At 38.4% G+C, this 18,577-nt stretch overlaps 1 protein-coding gene across 2 annotated transcripts in view; it reads left to right on the top strand.

Annotated features, from left to right (window-relative positions):
* ascc3 (activating signal cointegrator 1 complex subunit 3) overlaps positions 1–18,577 on the top strand; it is a 544,034-nt gene that overhangs the window by 65,932 nt on the left and 459,525 nt on the right. For both annotated transcript variants that reach the window (XM_043687007.2, XM_043687008.2), the window contains exons 9-10: positions 8,606–8,806; positions 9,160–9,300. In XM_043687007.2, coding sequence (XP_043542942.2) covers positions 8,606–8,806; positions 9,160–9,300 — 342 coding nt within the window. The remainder of the gene's footprint in view (positions 1–8,605; positions 8,807–9,159; positions 9,301–18,577) is intronic.

Below are 18,577 nucleotides of genomic sequence, written 5' to 3'. Positions count from 1 at the left end.
GAGCTTACTTAAGGTTGAGGAAGCAAGAATCTGGCACAGCTTTAGAGGATTCCAGGGTAGCTAGGAAAGTCCTCAAAAAAGGACTGAGGAAAACAAGGAGGGGGCACAAAAAAGCCTTGGTGGGAAGGATTAGGGAAAACCCAAGGGTATTCCACACTTGCGTGAGGAATAAGAGAATGGCCCTCCCCTCTCTCTGATCAATCAGGGACGGTGGAGGGAATTTGTGCCTGGAGTCTGGAGAGGTACTGGAGACCCTAAATGAGTTTTTTGCTTCAATTTTCACTAGAGAGAGGGAGCTTGTTGGTCGTGGGAACACCATGGACCAGATTAATAGGCTTGAACAGATTAATATTAAGAAAGTGGATGGACTGGAAATTTTGGGAAATATCAAGATAGATAAGTTCCCAGTGCCAGACCAAATATATTCAAGGTTACTACGGGAAGTGCAGAGTGAGATTGCTGCACCTCTGGTGGTGATATTTTGCATCCCCACTCTCCACAGGAGTAGTACTAATGATTGAAGGGAGGCGCATGTTGTTCCTCCCCAAGGAAGGGATTAGGGAAGTCCCTGAGAATTACAGACCAGTCAGTCTTACATTTATGATGAAGGGCTTTTGCCCGAATCGTTGATTGTTCCTGCTCCTCGGAAGCTGCCTGACCTGCTGTGCTTTTCCAGCACCACTCTAATCTAGTCTTATGTTTATAGTAAGCAAGATACTGGAAAGGATTCTGAGAGATAGGATTTATGACTATTTGAAAAAACCTAGTTTGATTAAAGAACGTCAGCATGGCTTTGTGAGGGCAAGTCATGCCTCACAGGCCTTAGTGTTCTTTGAGGATGTGATGAGCCAAGTTGACGAAGGTTGAGCAGTGGATATGGTATATATAGATTTCAGTAAGGCATTTGCTAATGTTCCGCATGGTAGGTTCATTCAGAAAGTTAGGAGGTATGGGATACAGGGAAATTTGGCTGGCTGGCTGAAAGAAGACAGTGGTAGTGTATTCCGCCTGGAGGTTGGTGAGCAGTGGTGTCCTGCAGGGCTCTGTTCTTAGGCCTCTGCTTTTTGCAGTTTTTATGAATGACTTGGATGAAGAAGTGGAAAGGTGAGTTAGTAAGTTTGCTGATGACATAAAGGTTGGTGGTGTTGTCAATAGTGTCAAAGCCTGTTGCTGGCTACAACAAGAAATTGACAGGATGCAGAGCTGGGCCAAGAAGTGGTAGAAGAAGTTCAACCTGGATAATTGTGCTGTGCTTCATTTTGGAAGGTCATATTTAAATGCTGAATATAGGGTTAAAGACAGGATTCTGGGTGGTATGGAGGAACAATGGGATCTTGGGGTCCAAGTACATTAAATCCCTCAAAGTTGCCACCCAAGTTGATAGGGTTGTTGAGAAGGCGTATGGTATTTTGGCTTTCATTTGTAGGGAGATAGAATTTAAAAGCAGCAGCAAAACCTCGCTGCTCTTATCAAACCCTGATTAGACCACACATGGAATATTGTGTACAGTTCTGGTCGCCTCATTTTAGGAATGATGTACATACTTTAGAGAGGGTGCAGAGGAGATTTACCAGGATGCTGCCTGGATTGGAGGGCTTGTCTTATGAAGAGAGGTTGAATGAGCTAGAGCTTTTCACACCGGAAAGAAGAAGGAAAAGAGGTGACTTGATGGAGGTGTACAAGGTAATGAGTGGCATAGATAGAATAGATAGCCAGAGACAGAAATAGCGGTCACGAGGGGTCAAATTTTAAGGTGATTGGAGAAAAGTATAGGGAAGATGTCAGAGATAGGTTCTTTACGCAGAGAGTGGTGGGTGCATGGAATGCACTGCCAGCAGTGGTAGTAGAGTCAGATATTAAGGACAATAAAGCGATTGCTGGACAAGCACTGGGGCAGCAGTAAATTGAGGGGTGTGTAGGCTAGGTTGATCTGAGGTTAAGGTAGGTGCTCGGCACAAAATCGTGGGCTGAAGGGCCAAGTCTGTGCTGTACTGTTCTATGTTCTATCTTTTGGATTGCAAGCTGGAATGTAAGAACAGTGTGCCCTGGTTTTACAGACTACCTTCTTCATGTTGGTGACATGTGCAAGCAGTGATCAATGAAGAACTTGCAAGGGTTAATGTGGGCATTACTGTGCTAAAGCAAACTAGGCTTGCTCAAAGTGGATCCCTCAAAGGGCAACATCAATTCAAAATGGACAATGTTGGAGATATCAAAGAGAAATCTTGCATTCTATGTTTAGCAGAATCTTTTACCGTGCACCATGTGAGAGGTTCTGAAACATTGTCCACTGAATACTCTGCCCCTCCCATTCAAGTACACCATTTCTATACATTTTGTGTTATAGTAATTACATGCAACATTTGATGACATTGTTAGTCATGTCCCCCAATCTATACATCCAATCTTGTAAACACACAATCAATGATGGACATCTCTATGGTTAGCCGCAGGTCCCCCCAATGATTACATGAAGTTACCAGACATCTTTATCACTAGTCCTTGGGACCTTGCACTGTGTTTATCCACATTCCAATATACCGATGACTGCACTCTTCCTCAGACACTTGCCAGCCTTATTATGTTAATTAACAATAATTTATCACTGAGGAACTCTTAAATTCTCTTATGTAATCTTTGTTTTACTGCTGTCATTATGGGATATATAAAAGAATCCTAATTTCTACCCATTATTATGACATTTGTAATATATCTTCCAATCTAAAGTTTGTAATGTGTATAAAGTGATATAGTTACAAATAATGTTCTAATTATAATGTTATATAACAAGGCTAACAAATTGGGGAGCGGAAACAAACACAATCTTTGCATTTTGCAGCTATAAGTTGGTTCAAGATGAAGATCTGAAATCTGAATACAGGCTGAAGTAACTAGTTGTAGTCAGAAACATCCATTTAATACATGCTCTTACTAACCTAGGCAACAATAAAAAGGCTTCTTGATGCAAATAACATACCAAAATGGCGGCTTGATGCCAATAACATAACAAAATGGCTTCTAGGCTGCAAATTGACAATTCTGTTTAAAGCTGCTAAAAGCTGTATTCCTTAATTAACCATAGTGTGCTTTAACAAAGATTAGCAGACAATGCTTCCTTTACAGCACAGAAATCGGTAGACTAGATAAGACATTACGAGCCATCCTAACTGACCTTGCAAGTGCAGGTGGAGAAAATACTTTCTGGAGATAAAGGTGCTTGGATGTGTTGGTTCCCAGGAAATATCACTGAGCTAAATTACTGTCAAAAATGTCATTTTATTAAATTTGATTGGTAATTGTTTGAATCTACTCAGTAACCATGGCTGTACTTCTTTTAAAAAAAGATATAAAAATGTCTTAAGCCATGTGTGCAGCTTTTCCTAGGGACACAGAAGTGTTTAACCTCTGTATTGCTGGATCAAACTTGTTCCCGGCCGCGATGATTAAAGTGTGAAATTTTACAGAACCAGACTGAATTGCAAGTGTTTATTGACCGATCGCAGAACAGAGAGACCCTCCTCCCAGGGGGAGTGCAGATCCTCAAAGACAGAAGTTTGATTCCTTCTCCTTTCCCTCCATCCCCAAACCAAATTGGGCTTTTCTTCAGATACCTTCTACAATACTTTCCCCACCATCTAGCACATATTCAAACTCCATTGATAACAATAAAGTTCAATAACTTTCATAGCTTTCTGCATGCTCAGCTGCGAAGCTATGATCACTTATTTTCCATGCTTTATAGCCTCTTTTGCTCTCTTAAAGATTGTCTCTTTGCACCATTCGTTGCGCCATCTTCCCTGCCAGTGAGAGGTTCCCTTTGTACTGTCTATAGTTGGCTGCTCATAGGAATTCAACTGAATCCCTGTATAGAAACTTGTAGTTTTCATTTTTAATTTCACAGTTCTCGTTGATACGTATGTTTAATATGTAAAGACTTTACTTTTGGTTTTTGCTAAATTACAGGCTGGTTTACTAGACATCTCTTATCTACACTTTTCAAGGATGCTTTATTATCAGAAATGTTTGTGTGTGTGGAGATGTCTGTTGACAGAAATTTAATTAACTTCCCGAATATCGTGTGTGTGTGCTTATCCAGTGACCCTGTATGGAGGTTACAAATCTGGCTGTGAATGTCCGCTATATGTAACTGTCAATCCCTTTGACTCATTTTATGTCATCTAAAAAGCCCCAGGTGGCCATCTTGTCAACTTTAGTCATAGGCCACTACAACAGGCAAATTCAGCTTCTTTGACTGAGATTCACAAAATCCAGTCTACCCTAGTTCAGAGCAAAATTTTCTCCTAAAATGTACTTCACTTCACCTTTAATTGTGATCTGGGTTTCACAGTGTTCTTCTCATTGAGGTATGCAGTAGGCAAAGTAGACATGCATCCTGCCACTAGGACCTTCTGATGTTCATGCTGCTGGTCCCATGTGTAAGCTAGGAATTTCCTATCATTATTGTCATACTGCATTGCTATCATAGAGGATATGCTCCAGAAATGTAGGTTATCTCGTAGTTAGTCTACAGGGACTGGAACTGTTGGTAGATGGGATAGTTGAGAGGAGAGCACTACTTTATCCTATAGGTCAGTAAAGCAAGCCATGCCATAAGAACCAACCAGCCTCAACTGAGGCAAAATGTAATACACAAGAGTGCAGAAAGAAAGTCCATGATAAGTTTGCACCAGTGCTACCACCTACTCTAACTCTGTCATTACACATACCTCATACCAAGACTCATGGGCTACGACCATCATTATTCATTTTGATTGATTAATTAATGGGATCGGGGCTGACCATTTATTGCTCCTCCCTAATCACCCTTGTTTTGAATGGCTTCGCACTTCAGACCACAGTTAAGGTTCATCTCTATTGTGGATGTGGAATCAGACTAAGTAAATCTTTCAGATTTCCATTGCTAAAGGGCATTATAGAACCAGATGGGTGTTCATGCCATTGGTGCTATGTCACCATTAAACAAGTTTCTTAATTCCAGGTATTAATTGGATTTGGTTTTTTTGTACAGCTTTCCCATTCCTACAATTTAGCACTAATATTTGTCATATTTGTTTTTTTCTTTTAACTTGATAAGATCTTTAACTTCCTTGATGCACTGCAGCAACTCATCAAGCCTTCTGTGACAGCACCTTCAAAATGTTTGACCTGTACCACCAAGAAGGGCAAGAGTAGCAGATCTATGAGATACTGCATATTCCCCCTCAAGCCATGTATTGTTTTGATTTGAAAATATGATATATCCTAGTTCCTTCATTGTAGCTGAATCAAAAACCAAGAACTCCTTTCCACATAGTGCTGTGAGTACTCCTATACTAGAGGGACTCTGAGTTGAAGAAGGTGTGCACAATCAGCCTCTCAAAGGCAATTGAAGTTAGGCAAGAAATGCTGATATTGCCAATGATACTTCCATTTCCATGAAAGAAATTGCCATATCTAGTACCACTAGATTGAGAAGGGCATTTGGTACATGGAACAACACCATTTTCATGTTGCCCTCTGAGTAATTTACCATGTTGATTTGGAGAAATAGCACAGTTTCTTAACTGTTGTTTGGTCAAAGGCTTGGAACTACTTCTTCAGCACACCATCGGTGTATCTACACGACATTGACTAGTGGTTCAAAGAGGCAGCTGTCTACCATCTTGTCAAGTGTAAATAGGGATAGGCAGTAAATAACTGCTCAAACAAATAATAAAAAAAAACTTTCAAATGTAAAAACAATTTTCAAAATTACCAAATAAATCATTTTGTTGTGGTCCCATTCTAATCAGTTTCTGGTACACAGCTTGATATTTTGCAATTCCTGTTTTCGACCACTGTATTAATGATTTTCTACATTTTTGCTCTGAAGCTGATTCATAATATAATCTTGGACAGACCTTTAATTTTTTGTTTAAAACTAAGAATTTAAATGATTTCCAATAAATTGTCAAAAATGTAATACCTTTCACTTTATATTGTTCAGCAATCTAATCTTATTGAGGGATTTCCCTGCTCACTCAAGAATGTTTTTACATTACAGCCAGCAAGAAATGTGCTCAAGGGATGAAGTAGATTAATCGTATATGTGGTCTGCTTTTGTTTAAAATAGCTTAGAGAGCAACACCGTTAAAATTGTACAATATTGGATGATTTAAGGTGCATGCCTACTCTGCAGGATCTTTCTCTACCAGAGACCAGTAAAGCTGAGGTTATCATATATTACCATGCTCTATACAAAACTCATAAGACTTTTTTTTTGTATTTTCTGGCTGTGAAAATAGATATGCAAGTTGCTTACCACAGACAGGTTTTTTTTGGGTTTTTTTCTAGCTTTCTTGAACTTGCAGTAAATAAATGAAATACATTACTGTGTGACACATTTCACACACAATATTTCTAAGATGACTTGTATTAATTTTTTAGGTTGCTTACTACTACAAGAATGTTGTACTGTATGTGCTCTTATTTTCAGTTAACTCTCAATTTGAAGTTGTTTAATTAGAATTTTGTCTATTAATTTTTGAGCAAATAAAATGTGCTTTTTTTAATTGTTTCATTTATAAGACTGAATAGCGAGCGTTTTTGTCATTATGTATCTACATCTATTTTGTACCTATGTGACACTGATAAAATCTTGTCAAAATGAATAATGGTTAGCTTTCTAAGTTATATAGTTAAAGGTAATTGTGAAGTTTTTTAGGTTTGAGGAATAGGACTTTGATTTTTTTTTCCACAAGCAGGTATTCTTTAATAAAATGTAAAACCATGTAATCTGATATGCAAGGCATCTTTTTTGGCAGGTTCATATTTCTGCCTTGAATTAATTGTATGATTTAAATGCCTATTCAATTGTCATATTGAAAAGTTAAAAGTGAGAGAAGTCCAGATTTTGTAGATGGAAGCTGAGTAAATTTGTCATATTGTGTTTAATATTACATTACCTATTGTACGTCACCCACATTATTTATGAAATGCAGTGAAACAACCTATGAAGATCAAAAGAATGGTATCAGGATCTCTTTCAATGCGTTCCTTCACTATTAATTTATGTTCAAGTTGACATCTTTAATATTGTTAATTATCCTAACCAAGAATGTAACTTGTTTGGCACTTTACATTCTGTGCACTGAACTTGAAATTAATCACCTCTTGTATAGTTTGTTTAACGTTGTCATTTTAATTTGAATTCAAGGAAGCTAGTTCTTTTATATTAATGCAATTTTACTCAGTTTTAGACACCTGACATTATTTTACTGGCTTCTGGTGTCAATGCTGCTAAATCTGGTATCATTAGTTGCCGATTCTTCAATCCAGCTTTCTTCATCTATATTGTTAAAAGGAGTTTCCTGAAATCGTACTGCTTCATCCATATCTTCAAACTTCTCTCCTTGAACATATTGCTTACTCACAAATAATCTTTTCACAGTTTGCTGTTTCAATCTATCCTGTCAGATTTCTACGCATAACCACAGAACAGAAGTAGCTGTAAATTCAGGCATCACATCACTATGAAAAATGCCTGTTATGCAGTATTCCTTCACGTCCTGTAATGCAGACCTTTGATGTGATTGTGATTGTGATTGTGAAAGGATTAGCCTTTCTTTGTTTGTTCTATACTGTTGGACTGTCCTGACTTAGTTGCATGCATACTTATCTGAACATAGCCAGAGCATCTCATGAATCTAACAGGGACTACTACTGACATTTAGTGCAAGGCAAATGGGAGATCATCCTAACGATAAAGCACTGGAAATTTGCAACTCATGCTGTCCATCATAATCCCTACACTTTCTGTCTGCCTACGTTATTAGCAATGTGTGCTATAAACACACCCTTCATTTTCTAACAAGATCTAGTCATATTCTTTTCTTTCCTGATTTTCAGTTCTCTTTAACCTCATCTGTGTCGAAAGAAATATCCAATATGATATTTTGATTTGTTATTGATCTCTTGATCAAAAAAAAGTCATTATAATGTCTCAGTTCAATTTGATTAGATATATTAATATTACCAATAAAGGAACTAATGGGAAAGAAACGTGAGCTATTTGTAAAACACAGATTTAATGTAGAACTATAATAGCTCTTTGGTAACTAATGGTAAATAGTATCCAAAATAACTCCATTTGTTTAACATAATTCACGTTGTATAGCAAAGTTGTTATTAACCGGCACCTATGGGACCAAGAGTATGCTGATTGATCAAATATTCTGAAGAATCAAGAGGTACGCATAATTGCAGTAAACCCTGATCAAACGTGATGCAGGGGAATACACATCATCACTGTTATACTTCATTTACAGGGGATGTCACGATAGATCGCGGCATTTGAGATACATATTTTTTGCTGGTTTATCAAGAGTGCTGTTTGATTAAGGTGCCAGTTAAAACAAAGTTTGCTGTAGTTCATATGTGTTATTTAAATTGGTCCTATTCCTCCAAAATGTTAAAGGGAGCAACTTTATTTGTTTCAATTTTCTACTTGTTAAGTGTTTGTCAACAACATATTCAAAGTATCATGCTGGGAATTATGGGAATACTTCAGATTTTTTTTTCTTTAGTTATGGTTATTTTATTGTAATTTTCATGATTGACCTTTCAGATCGGACAATTGGTTTTTAAAGGGATGAAGCAACTGAATCGCATCCAGTCACTGGTATTTGAGACCGCTTACAACACAAATGAGAATATGCTGATCTGTGCACCTACTGGAGCTGGAAAAACGAACATTGCCATGCTTACTGTTCTGCATGAAATCCGCCAGCATATCCAACAAGGAATGATCAGAAAGGATGAGTTCAAGGTATGGATTTAGTGTGTGTTTCTTTTTCAAATATGGTTTGTTTCTGTAATAGATACGTTGACAAACCTGACCAAATATGTCGCAATCTTGGTATTTGACTGTTAATATTAATAAAATATGTGCACTAATCTGATTTTGTTTTGAACACGATGCAATTTTCAAGGTTATCACTAAATAAATATGTTGTAAGCAGTTACATTTTGAGCTAACAAGGATAATCACTTTTCACACATTTAAGCTTTAAGCTTAAGTGAACTGAACCTATTTGACAATCAAGTATCATTTATAACAGTTTCTGCTTCAAATACTTCAATTTGTTATGCATTTATTAACAGCATTTTATTTCTGTGCAGATTGTATATGTAGCTCCTATGAAGGCCTTAGCTGCTGAGATGACAAATTACTTTAGCAAGCGTCTGGAGCCATTAGGTATTCTGGTGAAGGAACTTACCGGTGACATGCAGTTAACCAAAGGAGAAATTTTAAGGACACAGGTATGCCTGAAGGTTCACGACATCTAACTGTTACCTTGATGTAATATGCCATCCAAACTGATTTTACTACAAGTCTAACCATCCATTTTGTTCAAAACTGCTTTTTATTCTGAGAGGTTTAATTTCTCTGTCAATGTCATTATTTTTATCTGGTATGTTTTCTATGATACTTATAATCAAACTAGTAAAGGACAAATACATTGTTCTGTTAATTTTAGATGGTTTCACTTTGCAAGTAAAGTCTCAACGTTTGTAAAAAAACAAATCGAGAGGATCGCTAGTGCTTCAGCCCTGATTCTAGACATTTCACTCCCAAATCTGGAAGCCACCAATTTCACCAATTGCTGAAAGGGAACATGTTGTACTATGTGTGTCGTGGAGGCAACTGCACACATTCAAATTCAGTTGCCTTCAAACTGAGCTCATTTTCATTTATGGGTTGTCTAAAACATGACTTTGCAACCTTTTATACTTTTCAGAAGAAGGTCTGATGCTGCTGGCGTTATTTGCAGAGGTATAGGACATTTTTGGATAGTCCTGTGGATGTCTTAGGGAGACGTCAGGTGACGTTTGGGCAAGGCAGGGTTTCTTGTGAGATTGCAAGTGCCCTGTGGGATTGTTTAAAGGTTTTCATGAATGTGCATAAAAAGGTGGATAAACTCATTTGAAATTGTTAAACTTTAAAGGGAATGTCACATTCATTGAAGCTGTCAAGCATTTAAATGACTTGGCCTTCAACTTTTGGGGGAAAAAACTGGGATAAAACAAAAAAAACTGTTTGCTTTTTCATTCCATTGACATACACCTGAGAGTTATCATTGTAGGATTTGTGCTGCATGACTGATTTCAGAATCTATCTATCATCCTGGGGTGTCTGTTATTTAACATTTTGATTTAATCTCCCAGTCATTGTAAAGTTTATGAACTAGGTTTCTGAATATTAGTGCTTGTTTTTATAACAGCTCCTAAGTTTTTGACTATAAATAGTGAATTAATAAATAGACATTTGGAAGCCCATTTTATTTCATCTGAACATAACTCCTGAGATCAGCCTATGATGGGTTGTTGTAAGTTAAGGGCAAAGGATGGTCGGTGGGGCATGGGTAGGCAAGTGGATAGGCTGTAGCTTCATGGGCATGTCACTGGACAAGTAATCCAGAGTTCTGAAGAAAAATCACATTAGGCAAGAACTTTCAAAAGCTGGTTGGGGACAGATGTTTGCAGATAAAGGGATGGCTGGAAAATGGGAAGCCTTCAGAAATGAGATAATGAGAGGGTAGAGACAGTAAGTTCCTGTAAGGGTACAAGGAAAGGCTGGTAGGTATAGAGAATGCTGGATGATGAAAGAAATTGAGGGTTTGGTTAAGAAAAAGGAGGAAGCTTATGTCAGGTATGGACAGGATAGATCAAGTGAATCCTTAGAGTATAAAGGCAGTAGGAGTATATTTAAGAGGGAAATCAGGAGGGCAAAAAGGGGACGTGAGGTAGCTTTGGCAAATAGAGTTAAGGAGAATCCAAAGGGTTTAAATACATTAAGGGCAAAAGGGTAACTAAGGAGAGAATAGGGCCTGTCAAAGATCAGCTACGCGGCCTTTGTGTGGAGCCGCAGGAGATGGATGAGATACTAAATGAGTATTTTGCATTAGTGTTTACTGTAGAAAAGTACATGGAAGATATAGAATGTAGGGAAATAGATGGTGACATCTTGAAAAATGTCCAAATTACATAGGAGGAAGTGCTGGATGTCTTGAAATGCATAAAAGTGGATAAGTCCCTAGGACCTGATCAGGTGTGCACTAGAACTCTGTGGGAAGCTAGAGAAGTGATTGCTGGGCCTCTTGCTGAGATATTTGTATCATCAATAGTCACAGATGATGTGCTGGAAGACTGGAGTTTGGCTAACATGGTGCCACTCTTTAAGAAGAGTGGTAAGGACAAGCCAGGGAACTATAAACCAGTGAGCCTGATGTTGGTGGTGGGCAGGCTGTCGGATGGAATCCTGAGGGACAGGATGTACGTATATTTGTAAAGGTAAGGACTGATTAAGGATAGTCAACGTGGCTTTATGCGTGGGAAATCATGTCTCACAAACTTGATTGAGTTTTTTGAAGAAGCAACAAAGAGGATTGATGAGGGCAGAACAGTAGACATGATCTATATGAACTGAAGTAAGGCATTCGACAAGGTTCCCCATGAGAGACTGGTGAGCAAGGTTAGATCGCATGGAATACAAGGCGAACTAGCCATTTAGATACAGAACTGGTTCCAAGGTAGAAGACAGAGGGTGGTGGTGGAGGGTTGTTTTTCAGACTGGAGACCTGTGACCAGTGGAGTGCTACAAGGATTAGTGTTGGGTCCACTACTTTTCGTCATTTATATAAATAATTTCGATGTGAGCTCAAGAGATGTGATTAGTAAGTTTGTAGAATACACCAAAATTGGAGGTGTAGTGGACAGCGAAGAGGGTTACCTCTGAATTCAACAGGATCTGGATCAGATGAACCAGTGGGCTGAGGAGTGGCAGCTGGAGTTTAATTTTGTTAAATGCGAGGTGGTGCATTTTGGGAAAGTAAATCTTAGCAGGAGTTATACATTTAATGGTAAGGACCTAGGGAGTATTGCTGGTTCATCGTTCCTTGAAAGTAGAGGCACAGATAGATAAGATAGTGAAGAAGGCGTTTGGTATGCTTTCCTTTATTGATCAGAGTCTTGAGTACAGGAGTTGGGAGGTCATGTTGCAGCTGTACAGGACATTGGCTAGGCCACTTTTGGAATATTGCATGTAATTCTGGTCTCCTCCCTATCGGAAAGATGTTGAGACTTGAAAGGGTTCAGAAAAGATTTAAAAGGATGTTGCCAGGGTTGGAGGATTTGAGTGATTGGGAGAGGTTGAATAGGCTCGGGCTGTTTTCCCTGGAGTGTAGGAGGCTGAGGGGTGACCTTACAGAGGTTTACAAAATCATGAGGGGCATGGATAGGGTAAATAGACAAGGTCTTTTCCCTGGGGTGGAGGAGTCCAAATCCTCCAACCCTGGCAACATTCTTGTAAATCTTTTCTGAACCCTTTCAAGTTTCACAACATCTTTCTGATCGGAAGGAGACCAGAATTCCAACAGTGGCATAACCAATGTCCTGTACAGCCGCAACATGGCCTCCCAACTCCTGTACTCAATACAGGACATCTTGAGATGGACAACAAATTCTGGCCTTGCCAATAATGCCCACATTCCACACAAGAATAAAGGAAAGAAAAGGAGTGTAGAAGGGTAATTTCAAGTGGGTGCAAGGGCATTGGTTATCATTGTTGTGTTGCAGGGTGGCTAGGGAGCATAGATTGCAATGAGGGAGCATGGGAGGTGAGTTGAGAGATATGCAAACATACGAATTAGAAGCATGAGTGACCATCCGGCAACTAGAGTTTACTTATGTATTCTATAAGAGCATGGCTGATCTGCCTGGTCTGCATTTCTACCTATATCTGATAACGTTTCATTCCTTTGCTTATCAAGAATCTATCCATTTCTGTTTTAATATTCAAAAACTGTTTCTATTGTCTTTCTATCGAAGGGAATTGCAAAGATTCCTAATCCTTTGAGAACAAAAATTCTCTTCATCACTGTCTTTAAACAGGTCACCTCTTACTTTTAAACTGTTTCAGAATCTCCTGCAAGAGCAAACATCCTTTCCTTATCAACCCTGTCACTAGCCCTCAGGATCTTGTATGTTCAATCAACTTTTCTTTTACTGTTCTAAACTCCAGCAGATACAGGTTGACTTTGTCTTATTTCCTCTGAAGCTGATCCCATCATTCTCAATATTAGGCTAGTAACTCTTCGCTGAACTGCCTCCAATGCATTTATATTTTCATTGAATAAATAGACCAATACTGTACATAGTAATCCAAAAGTGGTCTCACATATGTCTTGTGTAGCTTAAGCGTAATCTCCCTTTTGTATTAAATTACACTTATAAACAGAATTTCATTCTGTTAGCTTTTGTAATTATTTGTTGTCCCTGCATACTTGTCTTGTGATTCATGAATGAGAAACCAGATCCCTCTGCATCTTAGAGCTGTATAATCTCTCCATTTCAAATAATTTCTTTTTTTATTTCTCCTGCCAAAATTGATAATTTCACACTTTTTAACTTTATGCTCATTTTGCCAGATCCTAGGATAGCGAAGTATCCAATCAGTGCACCTTTGTGGCCATCTAATGTCCTTTTCACAACTTACTTTCCTATCCATCTTAAGTTATCAGCAAAGTTAGCTACCATACCTTCATCCCTTTATTCAACCATTTATGTAAATTGTAAAAAGTTAAAGCCCTAAAGCAGATCTCTCACCACAGCTCATCACATCTTTCAGCCTGATTTATGCTACTCTGCTTTCCATATGTGTCTATGTAGGAAATTACTGGCAGTAATGTTTTTCATTGTTTGATTTCTGTAAGGTTTTCTTATCTAGTACCATTGTTATAAATTGCCTGCCACAACCCATAAACTGATTTCATGTCGGCTTAGTTTTACAAAGAAAAAAACACATGGCTTAACATAACTTGTATTTAAGTCATTTGTGTGAAAAATTAGTTACAGGTTCTGAACTGTATTAATGAGCCATGGGAATTGTTAAGTATGTAAGTATTACTTTTGACCTTGAAATAGCTTTAGTATTTCTGTATAAAATCTTATCTTTCATCTAGCAGATTAATTTCCTGTCAGTCAGTATAACTTTGGAAATAGAAAAAATTGCCCCACATTACTGTTTAGAGAAAATTGATAAGTCAAGTGGATGAAATTTGTGTCCAGGAAAGGTGGCATGTTTTGTTCCAGGGACCATTGCAATTTGTGAAGAGGCAACAAAGAATATTGATGAGGGCAGTGGTGTTGATGTGATATACTTAGATGTCCAAAACGTATTTGATACAATGCCATGTAACAGACTGGTGAGGCAAATTTGTAGCTTGTGGCATAAAAGGACTGTTCATAATGTGGATATGACATTGGCCGAGTGACAGGTAACACCAAAATGGTGGTTGCATTTTCTTCAGATTGGAGGAAGGCTTGTAGTGGCGTTTCTCTGAATTCAGTGTTGGGTGTCTTCATTTTTCTGATATATCAATGACCTTAACATTGCTGGACAGGCTCCAATTTTGAAGTTTGTGGATGATGTAAAATTTGGAAGTTATGTGAACTGAGAGAAGGACAAAAGTGGGGTGGAGGAGCATGGAGACCTGGCTATGTATGTTTAAAAGTTATTCGAACTGGCAGGACAGATTGAGTGTTTGGTTAAGAAAAATTAGTTTCCTAGACTTCATTAGTTAAGGCGTAGAGTTCAAGAGTAAGGAAGGAGCCTTTTAAAAATTTATTTTGGGTATTAGTTTGACCTCAACAAGTGTGTTGCCTGTAATTTGTGCACCACACCTTAGGATACATCTGAAGTTTTTGATAGAGTGCAGAAAAGATTCATGAGAATGGTTCCAGGGATGAGGAACTTCATTTATGAAGTTAGATTGGAGCAGTCGGGACTGTTTTCCAAGAAGAGAAGGCTGAGTGGAGATCTGACAGAGGTATTAAAGGTTATGGTGTTTTGGACAGAGTAGATGGTAGGAACTGTTCCCATTTGTCAACTGATCAAGAACAAGAGGCCAAAGATAGGAGAAAAGGCTTTCTTACACAACATTGGTTCCCTTGATTGTGCTGGAGGCAGATTCAATTGAGGCATTTAAAAGGCTGCTATTTGAAAAGGAACAATATGCCACTTCTCGGGGATAAAGTAGGACAAATTCAAAAATTAATAGAGTCGGTGCAGACTTGTTGGGTTGAATCTGCACTGTATTAATTCTGAAATTCTGTGATTATAAAAGTTGAGTTTAAATAAGTTTGGTTCAATAAGGTGTAAAAGTGTAGCAAATTTCTTACGTTCACAGTATAAATATTGTGATTTGTTAAAATGCACAATAAAATCTGTTTTAAATATTTCAGTAAGCTATAAAACATCAGTCTGAGCCTCAATATACTTTTAACATTGCTTGAAATGGCAAAGTTGCTGTGATTTCTTTTATTAAGAAAGAAATTGCCAAATTGAAATTGTAAACTATGCCTGAAGTTATGCCAGATCTGCTCGGATTAGCTGTTGGTATAAAATACTACAAAATGCACATACAAAATACCACATAAGTACTCCAGGTATTTTGAAAATTGTGGATATATCCTTCCATCATTTTCTGTACAATGATTTTTATGATTAATCATGCTCCTGTGATTTGCAGAAAGCTGCCCACCCTGTGAGGTACCAGTGCCTCAGGTCTTTTGAAAATTAGGTTCTTATCTCAAGGAACAGAGCTTTTTTTTTTGTTGCTTTATCCATTTTTTTCATTCAGTTAATACATTTTAGTGTTACTGATTCTCATAAGTTGGAAGTTTACTGTTTTGAACAGAGCTAAAGACATCAGGACTGAAGTTATAATAGGTAGAACATCCCAATATTTTCAGTTGGTACAGCAATACATTTTTCAGAGCAGAGTGTATTTACATCAATTGTGTCTCTGCCATAATTACAATATTTTCATTAGTTCAAGGTATGTGAGCATTTCTGTTACAGCCATCCGTTATTGCTGATCCATAATTGCCTTGAAAGTGTATTGGTGAATGCTGTCTTGAAGTGTTGCAGTCCTTGGCATGTAGGTACATCCACAGTGATATTAGGGAATTCTAGGGTTTTGACCTATTGACACCAAAGGAGTTTTATGGTGGTTATGGTAATGTGTGATTTGGATGTGCAGTTGACTGTTTTCATGCACTGGCTATCTGTGTTGTGTGTCTTCTGCTGTCCCCCCTCCCCCTTTACAAGTATGTGATAAGGAGCAAGAAGAAGCCATTTGGCCTATGAGCGTGCTGTGCTGTTTAATAAGATCATGGCTAATGCTATTGTGTAATCTACCTTCCTGCCTATCCCCTGCACCCTTTCACTGTCATGTCAGTCCTGAATGTGTCTGACAAAGCCTTTTAAATATCCACTGATCCTACCTCTACTATTCTGTCAGGGAAATACTTCCACAGACCAATATGACAGCTCTCTGAATTTCTATCTTAAATGGGAGGCTCCTGACTTTTAAATTGTTTACCCAATTTTTAATCTCTCCCACAAGAGGAAACATCCATACAGCATCCATCATGTGATCTTTTATGTTTCAATATGATTATCCCTCATTACTTCTGAACTCCAATGGATACAGGTACAACCTGGTCAGTCATAGAACATAAAACATTACTGCGCAGTACAGGACCTCCGGCCCTTGGTGTTGCGCCACCTGAAGCCCATCTAACCTACACTATTCCATTATCATCAATATGTTTATCCAGTGATCATTTAAATGCCTTTAAAGTTGGCGAGTCTACTACTGTTGAAGGCAGGGCGTTCCACACCCTTACTACTCTCTGAGTAAAAGAAAACTGCCTCTGACATCTGTCCTATATCTATCACCCTTCAATTTAAAGCTGTGTCTCCTCTTGCTGGCCTTCACCATCCATGGAAAAAGATTCACTGACACCCTATCTAACCCTCTGATCATCTTGTATGTCTCAATTAAGTCACCTCTCAACCTCTTCCACTCCAACGAAAACAGCCTCAAGTCCCTCAGTCTTTCCTCATAAGACCTTCCCTGCATACCAGACAAAATCCTGGTAAACCTCCTCTACACCCTTTCCAATGCTTCCACACCATTCCTATAATGTGGTGACCAGAACTCTATGCAATACTGCAAGTACAGCCACACCAGAGTTTTGTACAGCTGCAACATGACCTCATGGCTCCGAAACTCAGTCCCTCTACTAATACAAGCTAACACACCACATGCCTTCTTAACAATCCTATCAATCTGGATGACAACTTTCAGGGATCCATGCACATGGACATTGAGATTTCTCTGCTCATCTACACTATCAAGAATCTTACCATTAGCCCAGTACTCTGTATTCCTGTTACTCCTTCCAAAGTGAATCACCTCATACTTTTCCGCACTAAACTTTATTTGCCACCTCTCAGTCCAGCTCTACAGCTTATCCATGTCTCTCTGTATCCTGCAACATTCTTTGCACGGTCCACAACTCCACCAACCTTAGTGTCATCCACAAATTTACTAACCCATCCTTCAATGCCCTCATCCAGGTCATTAATAAAAATTACAAACAGCATTGGCCCCCAAAACAGATCCTTGCAGTACACTACTAGTAACTGAACTCCAGGATGAACATTTCCCATCAACCACCACCCTCTGTCGTCTTTCAGCTAACCAATTTCTGATCCAAACTGCTAAATTATCCTCAATCCCATGCCTTTGTATTTTCTGCAGTAGCCTACAGTGGGGAACTTTATCAAAAACTTTACTGAAATCCATATACACCAAATCAACCATTTTACCCTCTTCCATCTGTTGAGCACCTTCTCAAGGCACGACCTACCCATCTCATAAGAGTTGACTATCCCTAATCAAATTATTTCTTTCTAGATGATTATAAATCCTTTCTCTTATAATCCTTTCCAATACTTCACCCACAACTGAAGTAAGGCTCACTGGTCTATAATTACCAGGATTGTCCCTACACCCCTTCTTGAACAAGGAGGCAACATTTGCAGTCTCTGTTCCAGTCCTCTGATACTATTCACTTCATATCAGGAATCAGGTCAAGTGAACTTTTTCTATATTGCTTCCAATGCTAGTTCAAAGAATCTCTCAAACCTGAACCTAACTTGAAAGAAAATTAGACGTACCTTATATTATTCATCTCCAATAAACTTATTGCTGGATTAATGAGTTTGCTGCAGTCCATGTTGCACCAGCAGATGGTGCTATGAGAGTTATTTTTAATGTCAGATATTATGTAAAATTAGAAGCTACCAAATTATTGTCAGCTTATCTGGCAAAGTGGCCCAAGCAGTTGCCCTTTTCTGCCACTCAGCAATGTAATCCTTATGTTACATTCTGATACTATCAATGGAGCTTTGGCAGTGCTCTTTGGAAATATATTTTGGACTTTTTACTATTTCCCTTGTTGAATGATTTCTGTAATAACCTGCTTCCAGTTACTTCACAGCTGTAATAAAGGCAAGAATATGAGCAGGGTAACAAAAATCACCAGCTTGAGAGTGTCACACTGCATTGAAGGCATATTATGCTTGACATGAGAGTAATTAACGCAAATGCTACATGGACAATAGAATTTATTTTCCCTCAAGCCAGCATTCCTTTTTTGGTAATATCAGCAAAATTTGTCTGAA

The sequence above is a fragment of the Chiloscyllium plagiosum genome, unplaced genomic scaffold (genome assembly GCF_037043375.1).
Source record: "Chiloscyllium plagiosum isolate Xiang-an unplaced genomic scaffold, Cpla_swu_hap1 HiC_scaffold_3, whole genome shotgun sequence".
In the NCBI taxonomy this organism is placed as follows: domain Eukaryota; kingdom Metazoa; phylum Chordata; class Chondrichthyes; order Orectolobiformes; family Hemiscylliidae; genus Chiloscyllium; species Chiloscyllium plagiosum.
Note: the sequence above shows the minus strand (reverse complement) of the source record. Positions and strands in the feature narration are given on the sequence as shown.